This window comes from Haliaeetus albicilla, chromosome 10, assembly GCF_947461875.1.
Source record: "Haliaeetus albicilla chromosome 10, bHalAlb1.1, whole genome shotgun sequence".
Lineage (NCBI taxonomy): Eukaryota > Metazoa > Chordata > Aves > Accipitriformes > Accipitridae > Haliaeetus > Haliaeetus albicilla.
In genome coordinates, this window is record NC_091492.1 from 18586050 (window position 1) to 18608922 (window position 22873).

General features: G+C 38.3%; 1 protein-coding gene across 3 annotated transcripts in view; it reads left to right on the forward strand.

Moving 5' to 3' along the window:
- The window catches only part of FTO (FTO alpha-ketoglutarate dependent dioxygenase), a 263361-nt gene extending 242188 nt beyond the window's left edge, over window positions 1-21173 (forward strand). For all 3 annotated transcript variants that reach the window (XM_069793682.1, XM_069793681.1, XM_069793679.1), the window contains one exon: window positions 14237-21173. In XM_069793682.1, coding sequence (XP_069649783.1) covers window positions 14237-14387 — 151 coding nt within the window. In that variant the 3' untranslated portion in view covers window positions 14388-21173. The remainder of the gene's footprint in view (window positions 1-14236) is intronic.
- The last annotated feature ends 1700 nt before the right edge of the window (window positions 21174-22873 follow it).

Genomic DNA, 22873 nt, shown 5'->3' on the forward strand with positions numbered 1-22873 from the left:
GCTTGTCACTGTTTGGGCAGGCAACAGTGTTCTACATACTCAATAGTGGTGAAATGCCAGAAAAGCTAAAGTAAAAGTGGAAAGGACAAACTCTGTAGGAGAAGGTCTAAGAAAACGGGCTTTTCGTCTTGCTGAGGAATGTCATTAACTTCCCTAAATGCTTTTACTGGCACTTCAGTAAATAGGAGAGTGTGTGAAATTTCCCTGTAGAACTGCACGTATCTGAGAAATACAAACTACAAATTAATAACTCCTCAGGAGTGCTTAAGAAAGGAAAGGAGAAGAAAGAACACCTCCCGTTTGCACCAAAAAGAGGAGGATTATGTAGCTATTGCCAAACCCCTTAAAGTTTACATTAATGCCTTGGCATTAAGACAAGTTGGAGGAATGGCATTTCGGCAAAGAAAAAAGTGAACATGTACTTTGCATTTTAGATTAATATAATCACGATATTACTTGAAAAAGCAAACTAAGTAGGAGGCATGTTAGGTCTGTTGCATGCTCAGGGAAGCAGTGTTTCTTGTAACACAGGAAGAGAAGAAATTTCATCAGCAGTTCATTGAAAGGAATGACTAACGTAGCTCAGCTGGCAAGCAACGAACTAGGAAAAATGGAGTCTGAAATACAACATTCATAGATAAAATAAAACATATGGAAGGCCAAGACCATCCACTTTTCATAAAGTTTAAATAACTGTTCTTTAGCAGACACAGAACAAAGTGAGACAAAGCAGGTCTCTTGTGAGAGTAATGAAATGGATACTTTTAATTATGTATGTCTTAATTTCCCATGAATCTGCACAAAGTACGGAGGGATGGACAGCTTATGGCAGCCAATAAGAGAAGATTTCTGTTGCCTTGGGCTCAAAAAATTACACCATTATCCACAGAACTTGAACCTGGCAGTGTGGCTACTGTGTAGATTACTTGGCAGAAACCCCTGAAACGTGCTGCTAGTACATTATTGCAGTCCTGTATTACTTCAGATAACACATGGAAGATTCATGCCCATTGCATAATGAATTAGAGAGAATGGGTCAGTGCAGTACAGGGACTAGATACTAAATGCAAGGAGAGGGACTGGGGTAGGGATAGGATGGCTACCTGAAGTTCTTAAGAAAAGTTGCAGTTAATCATGTATATGTATATGGCTGTGCAGTGAGCAGTGATGTAGAGATCATCTCTAGGGACCCTACTCAGTGAAGCTTTTAAGCCTGTGCTGAACTTGAAATACATTTGAAAGTTCCACTGAGCTAAATGAGATTTAAATATGTGACTATGCATTTTGCTCAAACCTGATAGAAGATTGAATCAGGTCCTTAATTAACTAATGTAAGAGGTCTTCAGAATTCTGATGTGATGTTTTAACAGGAATTATACGACAGAAAATCATGAGAGTAGCATTGCAGGTCAATCAGAACAGCAAATGTCAGCTTCTCTCATTAACAAACTTCAGGTTTTGTAGCCATTTTATAATAAAGAATTAGTCAAGAGAAAGCACATAAATGTTTGAGAATGAATTTGAATTGTGCCTTGCAAATACTAACAAAATAACCCATCTGAACTGCTCTTAAGGCATTGGCACCATATACTTTATTATCATTAGAGTGTTCCCTATGGCAATAACTTCATCCAAGAAGCATTTCAAGAGTAGTTGCATTATCTATTGAAAAGCAATTTTTTACTTTCTATTGAGGCAAGATAGTTTTACGAATAACTCTGAAGTTTACTCCGAAGGCCATTTCAATCGTCCGTAGATCTTATGATATTATGTTACCTTCTTTCATTTCAAATTCACAGCATAAGAAAGAAAAAGAATGACATAAATTGGATGTTCGAAGAGTTCTGAAGATAGACATCAGAAGAATTCAAGAGTAAGAGGAGAACTCAGCATTATTTGTTATTTTCCATCCTAAAGTAAAAAGAGAACAAAGCATCAAAAGCATCAGTAGCGAGAGATAGCTCAAAGCCAGGACTATATATCATAGCATATAAAACAAGTGAGTTGGCACCACCGAAAGGTCTAGAGTCTTAGTCTGTGGTTTAAAGTCATTGATATTGCAGTCAGAAAGATTCTTTATACCACGGAAAATAATATGAAGAGCTATATGCATTTGTTGCAATAGACATTTTAGGTTTTGCCAACTAGTAGCATTGTGGTACTCACTTGGGTGCATAAGTCTTCATGGTGCTGAGAGAATTCAAGTCCACTGATAGAATGTTATAGATTGGGATCTTGCACTTTTTTTAAACACTCATGGAATAATGTCTGTGGAAGTAGGGCAGGATCAGATGCATGTAGTTGATCATGTGTTTACATTGATTGAATGCAATCGTATTCCATAAAGGAAAGTGTATTCCTGTCTAATAACTTTAAATCATCATTCAGTCTGTACTGGAATTTTAGTTGGTATTAAAAATATTGCAGAATTACATTAATTGCAAAATGTTGAGGTATAGTGATGCTGAACTTTCACAGAGAATTTCTTCCCTTAATGCAGTTGAAAATAAGTGAAGAAATGTGTTTGTTTGCATTGTATTTGGGCGATAGTAATTATTTACAAGTTAAAGTAGAAAAGGATATTTAACATCTCTATATAATGTTTTCAGTTATTTGAAATGCAGAGGGTAAATAGAAGAGATTCTGTGGTCTTGTTTGGTAATCAGAAAGATTTACTCCACCTACAGAAGTGGAGAAGCAGCATACTGAGCATATTGTTGCCATATGATTTTTATTTGTGCCTGGCTACACTGTAGCATTTCCTGGGACATCAAGTCTATTTCTCTGCCAGCACTGGATTTTTTTTGTGGTACATTTTTATAGTGATTTATCCATAAAATATGACTGAATAAAGCAGTAGCCATGGAGAAATTCTGCAGTGATTGGAATGTGATTAGTTACATGAGGCTTTCTTTTTTTATTTGTAAACTTCTTTTTCCTCTTCTTGAGCCTCTCTGCCTTTCTTGTGTCTGTTTTCTCATTTCCCTATTATTTGTTCCCTCCTGCTTCTGTCTGACCTCATGTTGACCTAAAGGAAACTGTGTTTTAGTCCATAGGATTGCAATGCTCTTACAGTATTAGTTCCAATATGTGTTATAAATGTTCTGGTTGCAGGCAACAGCCAAGGTGCACAACACAGGGAAGACAATGTAGTTCTGCAGCACAATAAACCTTTTTTGTTGTTGTTGTTCCCTAAGCCACATAGGAGTTAAGGCCATATCTCTTGATAGAAAATGAGGTGTAAGCTCCTCTTATATATGAGTGTGAGTAGGTATGTATGTGTGTATGTAGAGATGTATATATGTACACATACGTATTTATATCGCAAGTTATAGTGATAAGCAAGATCTTCATTTCAGTCTGCAAATAGAGAGTCAGTCTTGTGGTTGTCTGGCTTTCCCATTTGGTGCTTGCCATCAGTCTGTCATAGTTTCCTTTTGGCTAATGACACATGCAAATTCACTGAAATGGACCGAAGCTAGTGAGAGCTGCATTTTAGTTAGAGTCTGAGAGCAACTAGACAACATGGTTCCTGGGGCAGGATCTTCATTTGGTATCACTCTCCCCAATAAACGTACGTCAACAAAGGACTGTTCTGTGTAAAATCATATGTGGAGTCCTTCTTGCACAGTAGTGACTAGAAATATCTAAGGTCTGCGGTTCCATTCTGCTCCCAAGTGCTGCCCCTTCTGTGTCATCCTCGCTTTGGTCTTGATGGAAGTTGTGGGATTTTGAGGACGAGTTGTATTAGCAGCTTGCAGGAGTGATGCAGGAAGCACTTTGAGCTGAAAGGATTACATAGCTTTGGGGCTGAAAAGATATAGCCCGTTTCTGTCCAGTCTGATTTAAGGATCAAGTAATATGGTTACTGTTAGTTGCATTCAGTCATGTTTCTTTCGATTTTACTCTCCACATATAACAAATAGGGATTTGTCATACAGCAGTTGTTTTTTATTAATGTGAAAAGTTGTCTTATGGAAAAATGCACGTGCAACAAGGAAAATGTTTTCGCTTTCTTGCAGAAGGGCAGAGCCTGCAAACCCTGACACTCTTTGGAAAATGGGATTGCTTACTTTAAATGAGGGGGCATTAAATGAAGGGCCATCCTCCTGCAGTGTCATCTAAACCCACCCTATGTTTACATTTTTCCTTGGCTGTATGACATCCATATAAAAGGAGTACAAAAGATAAAGTGGAACAGTAAATGGTGCTGGAAGCATCATTAACTTTTCGGGCGGCATTCTTTTGGAAAATACAGTGTCTTTCGAAAAATGTGCCATATGCATGGCTCAGCCCCAAATCTTCCAGCAGTCTAATACTGGCAAGGGAGGGCATCTGTAGCCCCCTGGGAAGCAAGCTGTGGAGATTTCCTTTTCTCCTCTTTGTTGGTTTTTATTTCCATTTCCTTTTCCTCTCTTTTTCTCAGTCATTTAACGCCGTTCTGCACAACAGCGGGGAGCATCTGGCCCCAAGTAAACACCCAATAAAATAAGTGGGGGAAGTTCACAGCTCCCTTGGTGCTATTGCGTCTGTCTGTCTGGTTGTGGACTCAACAAGATAACCATGCATCAATTTACATTGTCCAGGCTATCTTCACAACCAGAAGTGCTTGAAACCTTATTTTAATAGAAGCTTAGATTCTGGAGAATACTGTAAAATCTCTCCAAAGGCTCCAAATCAGCAATTCCATCTGTGTTTCTGCAAATGTAGAGGAACAATGCCCCAGCTGATTATGCAAACAGAATGAAAATAGTTATTTTAAAAGTGCATAAAATCAATACTTTGGGGAAAACAAGTCAGCTGTGTTTATACTTGGCATATAGCAGACATTTTGTTTCTTTGTCTGAAAAAATCATAGGAAAGCAAGGATCGCAAGTGAAATAAAACAGCCGACCATACAGTGCAACAGAGGGAACTGGAACATCAGATGCCTCAGCAAAGACTTAGAGCATTTTAAGTTCCTTTTGAGAGAATATAAATTATATTGAGGTTGATATATTTCTACGTTGTTTGAAGTCAAAGCCAAATATTCTCAGCACAGGGGGAATAGCTCACATCCCATTGCTGATCTGAAAATTCCCTCCTAAATGCTGTCTCTTTTGGACTGATTGGATTTTGTGCAAGTATTGGTATGAAGGGGTGTGCATATAAATATGTATAAATGTGCTTCTCATACAGTCAGGATACGTTGCTCGTATATGTATTATTCTAAAAGCAGGAAGCAAAAGCATCTGAGAAACAGGGCTGAAAGGGAACAATTTGTAGACCTATAGGTTAAATTGGATTAAACTTCATCTTTCAGCAAATGCTGTGTTATTTATTCAGTGTTTCTCTGGGGGATTTCCCTACCCCCTACCCCTACACTTTATAGAGAGTAGTGATGTTTCTTAATTAAAAAATCAAACAAACATGGAATGGAGTCTGCCCCACACAGCCATTCTCTCGTGGGAATAGGAGGCGCGCTGATTTTCTCATGGACAGTTTCTAGGTCTGTTGGACAGAGGCCACAAAGGAGAAGGAAAGCTCTGTCTGGGGACGTCAAGTTCACATCATGCATCCGATGCCAGCACTCTTCTCAGTGGCATTACAGTTGCTGCAGTGCCATCTACTAGGTATTCCCCTTTGGTAAGGTGGAGTTGGTGGACGTGGTGAGGAAGGGCATTGGTAATCTCATCAGAAGTATCTTTTGGGTAGATTTCTGTTTATTAATTCACCCAAGGTAGAGATGAATATATTGGAGAAAGGAGCTTCTTGTGTCCTCTTTTCTTCCATTCTTTCCACCCAGAGCTGGAATGTTTCTGAGGTTTTGGGGCTTTGTTTTATAATCCCCGCTCTGTAGCTGAGGATACTGTGCAGCAAATCTTTAACCTTTCCCATAGTTTGTCAGCTAAATAGTTTAGAAAGACTGAAGTATATTTTTACAGATTTGAATTAATATTGTGGCCAAAAAAATTTGAAAATTTATTTTAATTTCTCTACAGTTAAGGCAAAGCGAACTATTCTTTAAACATAGTTTTGTGAATTTTTCCTATATTTCTACAAATACACGTGAAACACATTGGTGCACCACTTGAAAAACTCTTCGCAGTTGGACTCCACTGGTGCTTTGGTTGCTGTTATTTCAAAATTTGGAGGGTATTAACAATTTAAGTTTTTCTCTTATTTACCTGATTTACAATTTGAGTAATAATAGAAACTCCAGCATTTTCAAGTTCATGCAGCTGTCACTTAAACCTCTTTAGTGTCAGGTTCATTGATCTCTCTCCTACCTCTCTTTGGAACAGCAAAATGCATTCTGCAGGCCAGTGCTAAAAGATGGATTCTGCTATAGATTCACTTTGTAGAAGTACACACAGGGATAATGCTGGCTGTTTTCAGGCTATCCTACTGTGTCACCAGTGGTGCCTCGGGATATTTTAGCAGCATCCTCATTTCCAATGGAGTGGCTGGCTTTGGAGGCATAAAGCTCTTGGGTCAGTGACTGTAACCTTTGGTGGGTAGTAAGGGCCAAATGCATCAGTGACACAAGTCATTATCAACTTTGGAAAGAAGCAGACAGAAAAGATCTTCTAACGTGCCATCATGTGTATTTGTACTTGCATATTTGTGCAGCTGATAAAGTTTTTTTCTTGGATTAAAATTTAACTGATATTGCCTCTATCCCTTCCTAAATCTGGCATCCTCTTTTCAAGTTTCTTATCTGGAAAGAAACTCATTTTGTCCCTTCTATAAATGCAGTCCTGGTCTCAGCCATTACGTATGGCTGGGCACACTCTAGTTACAGCACATGAAAGAACATCAGCAGTGACTTAATGTAAATGGGACAGACTCCTTGGGAATACACTGGGGACTACATGTTCCAAAGAACTAAGCACTGCTCTCTTTCCATCTGGTCACTTAATTTCACTGCCTATTCAGGACCAGTACTTCTGAGATCTGGTTTGCAAAGTCAAATATTGATGCAATTTGTTTTGTTCTTAAAAGGCAGAGTAAACCTGGGAAGGTTTTAGTTGTGCAGAGTCACAGTAGGGACAAGCATGGAACAGCTGAAAGAAATACTCTCTGCCAAGGTTGACAACTTTCTGATTGGTTAATTAAAAAAGCTAAGAAAATCTTTGTTTTAAGGTTTAGATTGAACTTAATAACTGTCAAAATTCCAGTTTTGGCATGAAAAAATAGGATTTCGTTGATGATAAAGGCAAAGCATTTACAGCCATATGAAGAAAGCATCTTTCATATTGTTACATTTCAATATACTTAAATTTTCTCCATCCTTTGATTTTTCAGTAAACAGTTTTTACGGTACAAATTATGAAAGTTAATCATAACACCAAGTGAGGGATTTGTAAATTATTGGTTTGATTATGTTTTACAGAGTTGAAACAAAGAGATCGGGAAACATTCCACCCTAACCCTGTGTCGTGATGGGGCATTAAATAACCCCCATTTTCCAAACACCCTTCAATATTAGTGATGTTCCAGCTGAAATACTGATTTTGTATATGTTATTTCCTCTAAAATAAGCCAAACCAGAAGTCAAGATTTCAACATTTTTTAACTATAAACAAGCTTAACTCCAGCTCCCTATGTAAATCTCATATCTTGGATTGGCTCTCCAGAAAACGTACTCCTGGGAAAGCATAGGAATGGTTTCCCTCTGATATAGATGATCCGGGCTGGAGCTTTGTCCATGCAGGATGAGGGCACCAGTGACAGAATGGCTGTTGCACGTTTTGCTCCTAATGGAAGAGTTGTCATTTCTTCAACTGTGCTTGTTTTCATTGTTCTTTGAGAACAGTGTCTCCATTCTCCCGAATGGCAAGGAAAGCTACCTTATACCTCTGAGAAACGATGCACCTTTTGTTTTGGACATTTCGACAGTTGTCTCAGCTTTGTGCTAAGCTCTGGAATTTGACTCTGGGTATGCTAAAGCTCTAGCGAGGTTGCCTGAGATATGACATATATAATCACCCTCACCATTTGACCCCCTGTATTGTTCCATGTGGCTGGGTAGGAGCAATGCCAGCTTCAGGTGCCCCCTCCAGTGACTGATGTCAGAGGTCAGCAGCTCCTAACTGGTCAACTGGCAAAATGTCCTATTCATCACCACTGTTATGTAATGGACATGCTGACAAATAGCTCTAGGTATAAAATTGTTCTCAGCAGTCTACCTGATGGCCTTAAACCTTGATCAGTGGTTGGAAATTTTCACTTATTACCAGCTACTGTGACCAAACAGGTGCCTGGAGTAGAAGAAAACTTAAAATTAGGCATATGGTAATGTCTGAAATTGCTAGTGCTGGAATGGGCACCCAACTGGAAAGCAGCTGCTTTTCAGATCTCTCACCCCCATTCCATTTTATCATGAATTACATTTATCCCTTCCACCTTTTAATTTTTCATGAAGATAAATGAAAGTTCAGTTCTTCAAATAACAGGGGTGACTTTTTAAATCCTTTTTAGGGACTTTATCCCAATATCCTATCCATGACCAAAGGTGAAGGAGAATGTGTATTTACAGCATCAATTTGAATTTTTGCGTTTAGAATTTTTCTGTGTTTTACTGAGCAATTCAGTTTGATAAAACAGGTATTTTTTCTTTCTGTGACAACTCTGAAGTTACAGAACATCACATCTTGTTACTCAACATTGTATTAGCTGACTTACAATGCCAATAATTTAACCACTATTGTGAATGGATTAAAAATTCAATTGAGTATCCCTTGCTAAGTTTCACTTTGAGAAACTATATTCAGCTTATTTCATTCCTTCCATAGTTTCTTTTGGGTGGTTTTTATTATTATGCTTACTAGCTCATGTTTATTGTGAATGGTTTCTGGAAAAGCATTTGGATTGAAATCTTGGCCTTGTTGAAATCACTGGAAGTTTCAACTTTGACTTAAGTGGTATCAGGTTTTAATTGCGATGCATTCAGCAGCAGAAGTAAATTTGTCATACCTGTCAATGAGATACACCAAGAAAAAAGAAAAATCAAGAATTTGATTTGAGTGATTGTTCTCATGTATGTAATCTCACATTTTCTCTGTGCTTTGCATAACAATTCAGGTAGCTGAGAACGCACTGTATTCTCTTGTATATGCTCTGGCAACTAAGAATGTCAGCTTGAAATGACATGGGATAATCCTAACACTGAGATTACAGTAACTACACATAGTTTGCGTAATAATTTCCAGGCAGAGGAAAGGTTTGAAAGACAAGGATGAAAAAATCCAAACCTGCAAGCAAAGCTCTATGTACCAGGTACCTGTACTATTAGGATTTGTGTTCACACAGCAGAGCTCAGTGTTGGAACAGTAATAACCCATATTTGATCAGAGTCAAATTTGCAAAGTCGTTGTGAGTCTTAAGAATGGAAAATGCTGTCTAAAGCTACTACTGCTACTGTTACTCAGATCAGCATCCACGTTAGCAGTGTTGCATCATTATAACCAATGTCGGTATGGGTTTAATGAATGTATTTGTCTCAGTAGAGTGATCCAAACACTGTTTTTACCTGGGCCATTGTTTTAAAAGATACTCTGAAGTTCTGAATACCAGCTCAGTAACACCTTTATTCTAGCAAGAATGGAGGGAGGAAATAACGCCGATATAAAACATAATAATTTCAGGAGTGCTGAAGCACACATGTATGGGTGAGTGTGTACTTTTGTACATGCAGAGCAAATATCCCGTCCTCCCTTGCTGACCATATCAGTACGTGGGGAAGATGGCCAGACCCATGTTGCTTGACTTATCTTATGAATTTCCACTGGTGATCTCCACTGGTCTTTGAACTGCCAGGCATAGGCAGCTAAATTAGTACCATCTAGGAAACAGGGCTATTCATATCATCTCCTCATTCTTAACACGCCTGTGTAGTCTGAGCCACAAATTGACCCCTATTGATCTGATTTGACTACACTTCTGTGGAGTAGACAAACAGTGCAATAGAATCCAGGGACCCTAATTCACAGGATCTTATTTAGGTTCCCGGGTAATAATTCTTATTTACATTAATTACATTCATCAGCGGGACCCAAGCCCACCTCCTGGCTTATATGCATTCCTGATCCTGACAACAGAACAAAAAAGTATCTGCTCTGAAAAAAGAGTGGTTTAAGTATATTGATACTTGATACTTAATAGCTGCAAAACTTAACTGTTTGGAAGAAGACTGTTTTTCAAATCAATGGCTCACACATTACTGTAAAATATATCGATTAAAAACAAAGCATAATGTTAGTCATTTAGTTAGCAGAGTGATGCAATACTGAAATAAATTTATCCTTTGACTTTTACATTAACCTTTTATTGACTGCCTGCATACTCATAATTAACACACACTTTAGCTAGCTTGGTTAATTTTAGCATCGTGATCAGTGTCCTCTAATGTAGCTGACACCCTGATCATCAAAATGTCAGTGCAGCCCAGGGGACCATAACCTGGCAACTGGCTGTCTCAGTGAATGTAGACCTGCCCATGGTGAAATTAGCCACCTTCCAAGGGAGAGTGTCATACATTGTCATACAAGTAGTCATACAGCCATACAAATGTTTGTCATGACTTAGTTGAACTTATATTAGTATTCAGCTATTGGTAAATATTAGTGACCAAAGTCCATTTGGGAAAAGTAGACAAAAAGGGGATCAAAAATCTATGAAGTTTACAGGGGAGAGGTAGTGAGAATGTGCACCGCAACAGTAACTAATTGTTCCTTAAAAATGGGCTTTTTTAATACAAACTGGCATGGGTCTTGATTGTTTTAGCAAGAAAGTAGGGACCTTGGAGTTTTGTGCATTCTGCACATCTTTAGAAAAATCATCCTTTCTATGATATGTTGGTGAACATGTATTATCAAGGTGTTGGAGCTAAATTGCTCTGAAACATTTCAGGGTGGTTTTTCTGTTCTCCTGCTGCCAATAAGGTATGAAAGATGCCTCTTGATTTGGCATCTGTTTTATATCTCAGAGCATGTGTTACTTCCACTCTTAACACATTTTGTGCATACAGTATACACAGATTAGATCTACTCTCTTTTGGAGACTTAACTTTATTAAGTCAAAAGTTTTTAATTGATTTATAATATTTTAATTAACTTATAGTGTTATAAATCTTGGTATTTTCCCACTACCACTGTACTTCCATGTTTGCAGTGTTCCCCACATGAAGCCTTATAAATTCTATTGTATCTGGGAAAAGATAGAACTTCTGTTTTTCCTGAGTTATCATTGCTAACTTATGTTAGATATCTTTTCCCAGATACAAAGGAATTTGAAATAATTCTGTGCAATTATTTAAGTGCCTTTGATTGTTCTGCTTCAGTTAAAAATGTTGCTATCCTCTTGCGGGATCTTCAGGTCTGTTACTCTGCTACAAGTTAAAGACCATTGTAGGAACAGTTTCTCCCACAGAAATTTATTAAAATCAATAGTAATATACTCATCTGGAAAGGACTGTTCTTGCACGCTAACTCTGAGTCAGAAGGCACGTGTTTGGATGACTGCATTTAAGCTTGTGGATGTCATTCGGGTGAATCGCTTAATGAACTGCCAGGTGCAGCGATGACTGCTTAGAACCCAGCCCCATATCTTCAACTATGAGCAACTTGAGTTGACTTTGACGTCAGCAGATCCAGCACAGGGATTGCAATTTTGGTCAAAATAGATGACTCACAAAATGTAAAATTGTAACATTCACTACTGTTCTTGCTAGTGATGCAAAGCAAGGCAATAGAAATCCTGGACAGAAAGACAAAGGAGCTATGGGATTGTAGAACTTGGGATATTACGGCACTGCTTGCCCCTTTTCTATACTTTTTGCAGTACACTGATGCATTTCTGTCCTGACATGGACCTGACATGCTTCCATTCCTCTAATCCTTCACGTGGAATATGATATGGCTAAAACCTCCCAAGTGCATGGTTGCCTGGAAGTTAAGGCATATGCTTAGTGGTGGGTTGACCTTTCAGAGATAGTTCTGCTGGTGAGAAAAATAGAGAAGGGAAAGTAGCAACTAGAATAGTTGCTCACGGGCTGTCCAGTCACAGCATCGCTGTGACTGCTGCCACATTTACAGCAACACAAATGCCCAAACCCCAAATGTGAGGGAAAAGCTGGTCAATCTGTTTGTGTGAGACAGCGAGGGAAAATAGAGACATGAAAGGTAAAAAAAGGGCTCTGAAATGGTGAAGAAGCTAAAAGTTGGTATGTTTTTCCTCTCAGTGAAAACTGTGTTGTTAATAGTAGATGTGTGAGAAAGAGAAGGTTTATTATAAGTTGAGTTTTGCAGACCACATAACATGCCTGCAGTATTTACCGCCTGAGCTTCTTGATTTGTCACCTGCAATCATCTCTACATGGTTAATTTATCCACTTTTAGATTGAAATGCTTAAACTGGAATATCTTATACTACTCAGCAAATTGAGCATATTATTTTGTGCCAAGACAGAAAACAAAGCAAGATTTTAAAAGCCTTATAGAGTTATGCTGTAATTAGTTTCAGCTTCCCCTGCATATTAATTTTCTCCTGTTCCTTTATATAATTTGGAAAATGTCTTCAGAACATGATGGCACAATCAGTTAAGTACCTCTCAGAACTCATACACTAAACTGCATTTGCTCTAACAACTATTATAAAGCAGCCGGCAAAACAAATCCTCTGTTATTCTGTACAGTGCAGCTTATCAATGCAAACAGTTTAATATTTATGCTAAGAGGATTGTCACAAGTAGCTTCTGTTCCTTTAATTCTTGTTTTAAATAAATAATGAGAACATTTAAACACATTACTCTTCCCAGGGCCCTGAGGTCGGCTAATCTTATTATTTATGAACTGATGTGCTACATAATAGTACTTAGTGCATGTTAACAGATGCTATTATCAGGGGCTGATGTGGAGAGCTGAAGATATATTGGAATGTTACGTGTTAATACTGTCCTTGTAGTGTAATGTACGATGGATTGAGTGCCCAGGATGCTGGTGCGGCAATTAACCACACACCAACATGGGTGTAAAGCTGAAGTATGTTTTCTCATGGGGATTACACTGCCATTAATAATTCCCAAGAGAAGAAGACATCTTTCATTTGGAAATAGTCTCTTCCAGAAGGCCGATGGTATAGACAAGGAAGTCACATGTGTCAATATTTTTAGTTCATTTTACAGAGATGAAAGACATATATGTTTAAAACAACTTTAAAATTGTTACAACAATTATGTGCTTTATAGAACGTGAATTTTAAAAAATGTCTTACAGGAGATAAAAGCGTATTTCTACAATATGCTTGTTATCTCTTTGAAGAACTACGTAGACCTACAGTATATACCAAATCTATAGTAATGCTTACTATTTTTCTTTGTCTTGCCTCACTGCAAACATTAACTAATTAATCAGCAACATGCAAATTGTTTCAGGGGAGGGGAAAAGAGAAGGGGAGAAATCCTCCTTGAACTGTGACAATTTTTTTGATGCAGCATGTTGTATTACAGCCTAGTGTTAAGAGATGTGATGGTTGCCACTTACAAAACTTTCCTCTGCAGGCTGCAGTTCAGTTGAATATTATAATTAGACTTCACTAGTATTGATGAATAATCCATTTAATAAAACCCACTGTAATTTAAATATTTTCTCTGGGGACTAACATACACTAACCTCTTAATTTAATTTTATTGAAGTTTTGCCCACCTATTCATCATTGGAAGTTGTTATTAACCTCCATTTCCATTTATCTTTATAGAATTTTCTCTTCTTATATAGCCTTTTTCAGAGCTAAGCAGGTTGATACACTTGTAAATCTCCAGAATCTACAAAGCTAGTCCGGCTTCTTTAATATTGTTTAATCTATCCCCCCCGACCTTAATGCACTAAATTCAGTTTAATCTTTCTCAATAATCTAGTAATACATTGGAAACTGGCAAACATTTAAATCTGATAATGGTTTAATCACATACTTTAAATAACATCTGAGATAATGAAAAAATAATTCACCATATAAAGGTACACTAACTGAGTTTTCTCTGTGATTGGCTTTTTGAGAAATCCCTATAGAAAATACAAAGCCTACAACAGAAATCAACTTCACTGAAAATGAACAATCCATTTGGTCAGAAGATGCAGTATTTCTTTTTTATTATAATCTTTCTCTTTAAATTAATGCACAAATGTATCCTCGCTGAGTATTCAGTTTCTTGACACAGTTTTTCTTAAGTAGTTCATCTGCTTACCTTTCTTTTCAGATGCCAGTCAGAAGCGGCAGAGAGCTTGCCAGAGGACCAGAAACCAGAATGCCATCCCTTCTGGACAAATGATGAATGTAATATGCCTCTGCCATATGATCTTGAAGAAGTAATTGCTAATCTACAAAATCTTGTTCAGTCGGTGGAATAACAAGTGACCTTCCAGCCTGGAATTATTGATGCTCATCATTTGGAGAGAAGCCTTTTAGTTTAACATAAATCTTTTCAGCTTTATGATTCCTTGATCATGTGCTATTTTATGTGCCAATGCAGATTTTACTGGTCTTCACACAGTACCTTTGTTACTGTCTCATTATAAAAAAGACCAGGCCCCAAATCTACAGAAACAGGTGGCTTTTAAGACCTGAAGTCCAGAACACCAGCCTCATTTCTTTCCTCCTCCACTGTAATTCCCATTGACCCTACAGCCCATGGATATCTGTGTTTCCACAAGTTCCCTTGGCATCTAAATTTCAGCTTCCAGGGATGCCAAGAACTGCCTCTGGCTCGGCAGGTTTGAGCAACACAAGGCATAGCTCACACCTCTGACAAACCAGAATCCATGATCTGGGTATCCTAATGAGAGGCCAGCTTGGGGTGAGCCTGCTGGACATCTTTAGAATAGAGCTGTGACTTCTTTATCCACTAACATAGACAGAGGTGGAGGAGATGGTGGAGAAAGTCCTTTATGCAATGGCTCCTTGTTAGAGCATTTTTTCAGATGAGGAACTCTGAAGGAGCATCCTGACATAGATCCCAAGGCTTTCTTGCTGTTTTTCATCATGGCAGTTGAGTAGTACTGGGAGAGATTTCCAATGTGAATCTACACCTCCTGGGCTCCCTGGAACTCCAAATTCGGTTCCTAACTATCACTTTTTTTCTGCGTGCTGTGAATCCTATTCTGAGGGCAGGTTTCCCAGTGTATTGTCTAAGGGGCTGATGGACCTAAGTAAGGGTTTCCATGTGGGGTGTCCTGACAGGTTAGATTTAGGTTGTGTGGTACTGGACAATGCAGCATCTGTGTTGATCTAGTGAGATTTATGAGAACAAAACCAGAAGACTATGAGAAATGAAGCTGTTTGTCACCTGTTTTGTAGTAACATGCTATAAAAAGAACAGTTCGATGGTGGATGATACAGGGCACTCCTGAATGAGAGAGAGATTTTTCATTTGGTTAAGTTGCAATTTTAACTTGAGCTGGTGTACGCCTTTTCCTTTGCTATAAAAAAGCAGAAGAAAATCATATTATGGTGAAACAGCACTCAGTCTGTATTACCACTACAAAAGAAACCAGTAAGACTCAGAGCTTGACGTTGCCACCAAGAAATTAATATGCCTCCTGCGTTAATCTTCTGTTTAAAATCACTGTTGAGGCCAGGCTTACCCAGAGCATACTGGTATACTGTGTTGGCAAAGTGCTCTGAGTGCAGATGAGGCTTGTACTGCCGAAAATTGTACTTTTGACAGTATAACATATGCCAGACCTCCCTGGAGCTAAAGAAGCTGTGCCAGCAAAAATTCAGTTTTAGTGGTATAAAACTGTGTCCACACCTACCAGCTTTTGCCAGGACAATTATATCAAGTGGAGCTTGTACCTCTTAACACCTTTGACATAGCTATGCCAGCAAAAGTATGAAGACCTCCATCAAGCATTTTCATTGTAGTCCTGGACTTCTGCAAAAACTGTTAGCCACCCTGTAGAATGTAAAGACTCTCTGAAGAATAAATTATTATTTAAAGTAGGTTTCATTACATTATAACCTTGATCCATACATTCATCTATTGTCTCTTGTGCCACGGATTTCTTAACATTTTGAAATACTACGTTATGGGCATAGCTTTTTCTTTCCTGCGCTAGCTAAAGCTGGCTTTACCAGTGGGCAAATAGCATATATTTGGATTAATGCCACGCTAAATACTGTTTACTTTGGAGATCACTTAGAGAAAAGCTAACTGAAGATGTGGGAATTCTGCTTTTGAAAAGGCAGTTCTCACAGAAACAGATATTACTTTGGAAATGAGCAAGATTAATTCAAACAAGCTAATGATGTAACAGTGTTAACACAGCGTTTGAGGGGATTGTTTGTTTGTTTATGCTGTTACTTTATGATTATTTTGTGTTTAATTAAGCACTGCTAGAAACCATGGAGATCACAGTATTGAAATGAATCTGACAGCCATAAAGGGTAGAGAAGGCACATCAATGTTGTGGTTTGTTGCTGAAGTGGAGGCATAGCTATTAAAAAATGATTGGCAAATAATTATTCCAGCAGTAGTGAAAAAAAACCCACTGGGTTTTGTCTTGTATTAGGAGACTGCTGGCAGCAATGATAGAATTTTTAAAAATACGTGATTCCAGGTCTTGTCTATGCTGAAGATTTAAGCTAGTGAATTAGCTGAACTAGTACTAGCCTCCTTGCAGTCAGATAGCACTCATTTAAGCCATGGATGGCAATGACTTAGACAAATGAACACCTTTGGAATGGATAAGACCTAAGATTCACTGGCAAAATACCAATAATTAAGTGGTTAAAGAGGATTAATACTCTGTGTTGCATTCCAGTCTCACATCATCTAAAGCAGTGTAACTTGATTGAGTTCAGTTGAAATACAGAAGTATAAGAAGATTTCTTATCTCCAAAGCCCACAGGAGTTGATACCAAAGTCATGAGTAAGGTTGATGGAACTGTTTGAAGCATCTAGTAATGCCAAAGGGTACCCCAAGGGGAGAACATGGTTAAAGGTAAATATCTATAAAAAACCTGAGAGATCAAGTGTAAATTATTGCTGTGTTTGGATTACATACTAGAAGCAGACAAATACTTCAAAGTTTTCTTTATTTTATTCAAATAGTTATAATTTAGCTCATGTTGCAATGATACTTGAGCAATCCATTTATATTCCAGTATTAGATAACCCATTTCCATTTTGGATGAGCTGAAAGACACAGCCTCTAATGGATGTTCTGTGTATAACAACTGTTTGCCAAGTCTGGATGCTCTAGAGGCAGGAGGACCAAGGTCAGGTTTGTTCAGGGAAGAGGTGAGAGCATAAGTTAGCTTCTAACATTAGATTTAGTGATTCTTTTTAAATTGTGAAGTTGATGACTTTGCTTACATTTACTTTTCATCAGCCATGAAAGAATTAAGGTAAAATAGTTCACTTGCACGTGTGCATCAGGCTAAGTGGATTACAGAAGACACAGATCTGTTTGCCTGTCTGCACTTGCCTTTAGACAATATTCATCAATTTTACAAAAGCTACTGACTAAACATGGAACCAATACAAATGAAATGCTCGAGGCAAGGGCTTTCTTTAAAAAATCTGATACAGAGTTGGTTTTACACTGATAGAAAGAAAGTGTTGGCAGAAAATGAAAAACTTGCTTTGTTTCTGTAATTTGGGGGATGAAAGGTAAAGGCCGTTTTTATGTATTTGATAGAAAACTGCTGTGTTATGCAGTGTAATTAGAAATGTTTTTATAATGCTTTATTCATACCTCTGTATATGAAAATACTTTATCCTGTAGGTCCTTTCTTCTTTTTAAAAGGCTATGTAAATAAAAAATATTCATCTCAGTACAGTAGATTTTAAAGGTATCATGCTTATGCTCTGAGCTTTACAGCAGATTCTGATTATCTAAAGTGTAACTAAGAATGCCATCAGTAATCACTGACTGGAAACTGTCCAGGACAGGTAACATGCAACATAATAAATATCCAAATCAGTTGTCTTATTATCATCCAGATATAGTTTTAGTTTCACTGGAAACAATGCAAAATGCACTTTAAAATGTTGCTGGACTTCTTAATGCTGTGGGACAGATTCAGGGACTCTGGTGCCATAAAAGCAAAAAAAAGAAATTAAAAGAATACTAAAATCCATCATGAAAGATGGCTAAAATGTTGTAGTGTGTTAAGAGTGTGCATTGCTCCTTTCTCAGTTATTGTAGTGCCATTCCATTAGTCCTGTGTCATGCAGCGGGATTTGGGCTAATGTAACAGAGATTAAACTAGCCCAGGAGCTGATGTCTAAGCTGGGATGAGAGGAAGGGAAGAGAAGCGAGGTGAGATGCATGAGATGCAAGGGATGTGCTTTCTCATGGCCACAACTTTATTAACTGAACTCATATGGGAGTCATTGAGCAGTAACTTGCACAGTGCAGGTCAGGATCTCTCCCTTAATTGTTACCACCTGGTGCACAGTTAATGTTGACTCTTTAACCCCCCTCATGGCCCCGACAGCTGGTCCTCACCTTTTTGCTAGGAGTTGACCACTGTTGTCTGGCACCAAGGTTACAGAGCTGGGAAGAGTGGTTGTCCCACTGTAGCAACAGGCATGAGAAACCCTGATTCCCAGCTGCAGCCTTCACCTCTGTCCTACTACACCTCCATGGACTGAGTACCTCCACTCAACATCTGTTTCCCATCTGAGATTCAAGTTGCTGCAGCTCATCTTCTGAACTATCCCACCGGGGCAGTGAGCTGCTGTGGAGAAGGGTCAGACAAACAAACAGAACACTGTTTGCAGTGAGGTTCCTCGTCCGAAAAAAGACAACCACTGCACTCCCCACAGCAGAGTGAAAAGCTCAGCCCTATGCTAAGCTAGCATTAGAGGGTGGGAGCTGTTAGGTAGTGATGAAAGACTCGGGCAAAAACACCCACATTCAATGTTTCTGAGGACTTCCAACTTCTGGCTATCACCTTACCTCACCTGTAAGGGCAGAGGCAATCCCGAACAGAACCACTCGTCTTTTCTCAGTTCCTCCTCCCAAACTCCTCGCCTTCAATGTGGCTGGGCATGCATCTTAATTTGCATTCATCTGTCCTCTTCACCTCAGACTGGGGGCATTCATTGAACAAGGGAAGATAATTTATGCAGTTGCAAAAAGCCTGTACTTAGTAAGGCTGCAAAACCGGCTGAATAACATGTCAAATAAAATCCAACAAATAACTGATAAAATTATCACATTAAAATCCTGATGTTTGGGTGTGAGCCCTTCACACATGACATGAAAACTATGGTGTATCTTCTTGTTCCTTTGGAGATAGCATTCTTAATTCACATGATAGAAAAGGATGTACTATGCTATGGTTTACCTCCTCTAATACTCCACTGGTTTTAGAGTGCTTGTGCATGATGAATCAGAATTTGGTCACAGAAGTTGTTCTCCTCCCCCTCCGTATCGTCAAATAGTTGCTTTCATGCCAACACATCTTGGTCTGATTAGTTCCCTTGATTAGAGGCTAAAGTAAAAAGTCAGGTGTATAGGATTCCCATTATCCTTTATTTCACTGCTTCTAAGAACAGGTCAGATAGAGTTATTTCAGTGAAAATGTGAACAATCAACTTCTGTTTACCATTAACCTTCAGTTTTCTTTTCTTAAAATCAAATCAGGGCTTGGTAGGCAGTTATTTTCATACATGTTCCTTGATCAGTGGAACAATCTGTCAAAAGCCATTAAAGCCTCTATTAGGTTGAATTGCATTCAAAGCTAAACTATCCAATCATTTAAAGGGCTGTGATGATTGTTTTTAATACAGTATACATTGATTTCTCTCTCTGAGTAGTAACATAACTTTGAAACTAAGCATGTATGACTAGGGCTTTTTGCTATCCAGCATGTCCCAAGAAGCTTGCTTTCTTGAGGAAGATTAATGTCTACATAAAAAACAAATGCAGTGAAATCACCTGTATATTCTCAGAAGCTTTTCCTCCATTTTTTCCTATTTCATTGTATCCATCAAGGTGTAACATATATGGAATGGGAAGAAATTTTCCAAGGTCCTTTGCTGAAAAGCTTCACTGAAAAATTTAACATCTAATTGTAGTAATACTTTAAAGTGGCTTTTTATCTTAAGATCTCAGGATGCTTTACACAGGGAAACTGAGGCAGAGGTCCAAAGTGCAGCTGCGTTCTGACTGCTAATGCTGGAACCAAGCATACGTAACCCTCCATCGCTGGCATGTCCCAATTACTTCCAGTTAATCAGCTCAGTTAACAGATTAAAGATGCTCTCATAGAACTTTTTTTTCTGTAAAGATATAGCTGAAGGTGGAGCTGGAATCTGTCCTCCTCATGTCATATTTACCATATTATTTAATTGCATAACATACAATAATATATCTCATGTAATAGAGATCTTTCAAGCCTCCTAATGTTTGATTAAACTTTCCAGTGAATCTTTTAGTTACATTCCAAGTCCCTGAGCTCTCAATGGGAAAGGTAAATTTTATTGGAACTATTAAATTATTCCATGGAGAATGTGCAGATACACAGTATATAATATGATACAATATAATGCAATCCACACTCTTTTAGCTCTATTTTAAGTATGTCCACTGCACATCCCACAAGGTAATATAACTGCTGTACTAGGAAACTCTTAAGAAAATACCCTATGGGTATTTGGGTGCTATTTATCAAGGTGAAGATGCATTGCTGGAACAAACTGGAATGCTGGTTATGCACCTGTTAGCAGTTTCGTCTGGTACCTATTTGGTAGTCTGGTAGTACTTTACTGAGAGCACTACTTTTCTAGTTATTTTGATGAACATCCTAATAATTTATTACCCAAACATTATCAAAGCATTCCGCAGTTTTCATTGCTGTTCTTTCTCTTCTATCCACTGATGCCCTTTCTTTCCTTTTTGTCTCAGTATTAACAGTAATGTTATTAACAAGTTGTGTTCTTCGTTAGGCTGACATGACTTTAAAGTGAGAAAACTGAAAAACTATGTATGAGATAGCATTCTCTCAAGTACATTTATTTTCAAAGCAACTTATTAGGATATTTTTGCTCCTTGCTTATGTGGTACCGCTACGTGTAATTTTTATTAAGGACTATTTATACAACACTGCGAGATATACGGTGATATTTAAGTTTGTGTTACGTATTTGCTAATTTACTGACATTTATAAAATAAACAACTTAATGTTTGTCTATCATTTGTCCTTCAGAAGGTGTTAGGTCTTGTCTTCGATACCTCATTGTTGCAGTGCATGGAAGAAGAGGAGTGTGTTTTTCACACCATCTAACTTTAGGTGCCTACATGAGAAAATTAATTTCTGTAGGCTTCCTATATGCTGAATGGTGAGAGGTAGGCTTCTTCAAAGTAGAAAACTCAAAGATGCTCGGAATCTACTCTTCAGTTGGGCATCTCTCTCTACCTGAACTGTATTGCAAATCCAAGTTAGGTGGCATAGTTATCCTCCTCTGCTTATGCTGACAATTTAATAATGGTAAATAGATAACAGAGATAATGGGGAATTTGTTGTTATTCTTTAAATTAATATAATTAAATTCTGGTTATATTGCAAATCTTCTAGTAAGGAAGACAGGTTAATTTCTGTTACTTTGGTAAGACTCATACCATAAATGGAGATGACTGACTTCTACCTTCTGTAATAGTGTTTCCTTCAGCAAAGATTTATGGCACTACTACTGGGTTTAGAAGATATTCTTTTGGCTGTGCAACCTCACACTTCCCATATTTGACAGAAACTCTTACATTATGTGAGTTGTAGGAACTCAGTGCCTACCAGCACTGCATCAACCTGTTTGAGTGTATAAACTGTTTGTTCTATATTTGTTGCAGTAGAGTTTGCAATTTAAAGCATATGTAGTCATGTTAAACAAGGCAATATCAAAGAAATGTGTCTTGCACATAGAGTAAAAGGTGGTGAGGTTTGTCATGTCTGTTGTTTCTAGGGAACTTCATTTCACAGTTTTATCTCCCACTCACAGCAGATTTTGTGGAGGGTTCTACTGTGTCAAAGGAATAGTTATCATCAGTTATCTCCATCTAAGGCCTGTGGATAGCCTAAAGTCCAAGCTACTCCAGTTTCAGGTCACAGAGCAAGGCAAGGACCAATACTGCAAATTTCCTTTGATACTCTGAAGAGTGCTGTTGTAGAGTACAGCAGAACAATTTGATGTGCACATGCCCATGTGGCTGAGATGCACTGCAGTGTTCTGTATTACTCGGAGTTCCCTTAATGCCAAAGACTCTGTGCCCAAGTTATTCTGCATTACTAGATTCCAGCCAAGAGGTGACGAAAGCGCAAATAACAGAGGCCAGGTCATTTCCTGCCAGAATGGAATGGAGTCTCCAAGCCAAAAAGAGTTGACAGAGAGCATTATTCACAGATACTCCAGCTTAGAGTCAGTAGGGCACCCAAGAGGTAAGAAATTTGACTTCTTAGCCTAGAACATTCTTTCCTTGGCTTTAGAAAAAGTTTAATTGATTTAACCAAAAGTCAGTATACAGGCAACTGGATGGAGACCTGTTTGCAAAACCAGTATTGTTCCGAAACATTTCTTGCAATCTGTTGTAACGTATATTACATGTATCTAGAAAGACCAAGATGGGCATCCCCGGGATCTAGTGTCCCTTAAGCTCTTCCTTTTTTTCTGGTTCTCTCAGAGCCAAAGATTCCCTAGATTTTCCTGTTCCTTAACTTTTCATAAAAGTGGGTAAAACACATGGCAGTCGGGACCTTTCAAAAAAAGATGCAACCATCAGGGGGCCTTTTCTGGAGGGATACAGGCACAAGAAGATGTCACTCCACTCAAGAGTAGGTATCTTCTGGGGGGATTAAGGCACTCTTCCAGTCTCTGCACTCAAGAGTAGCT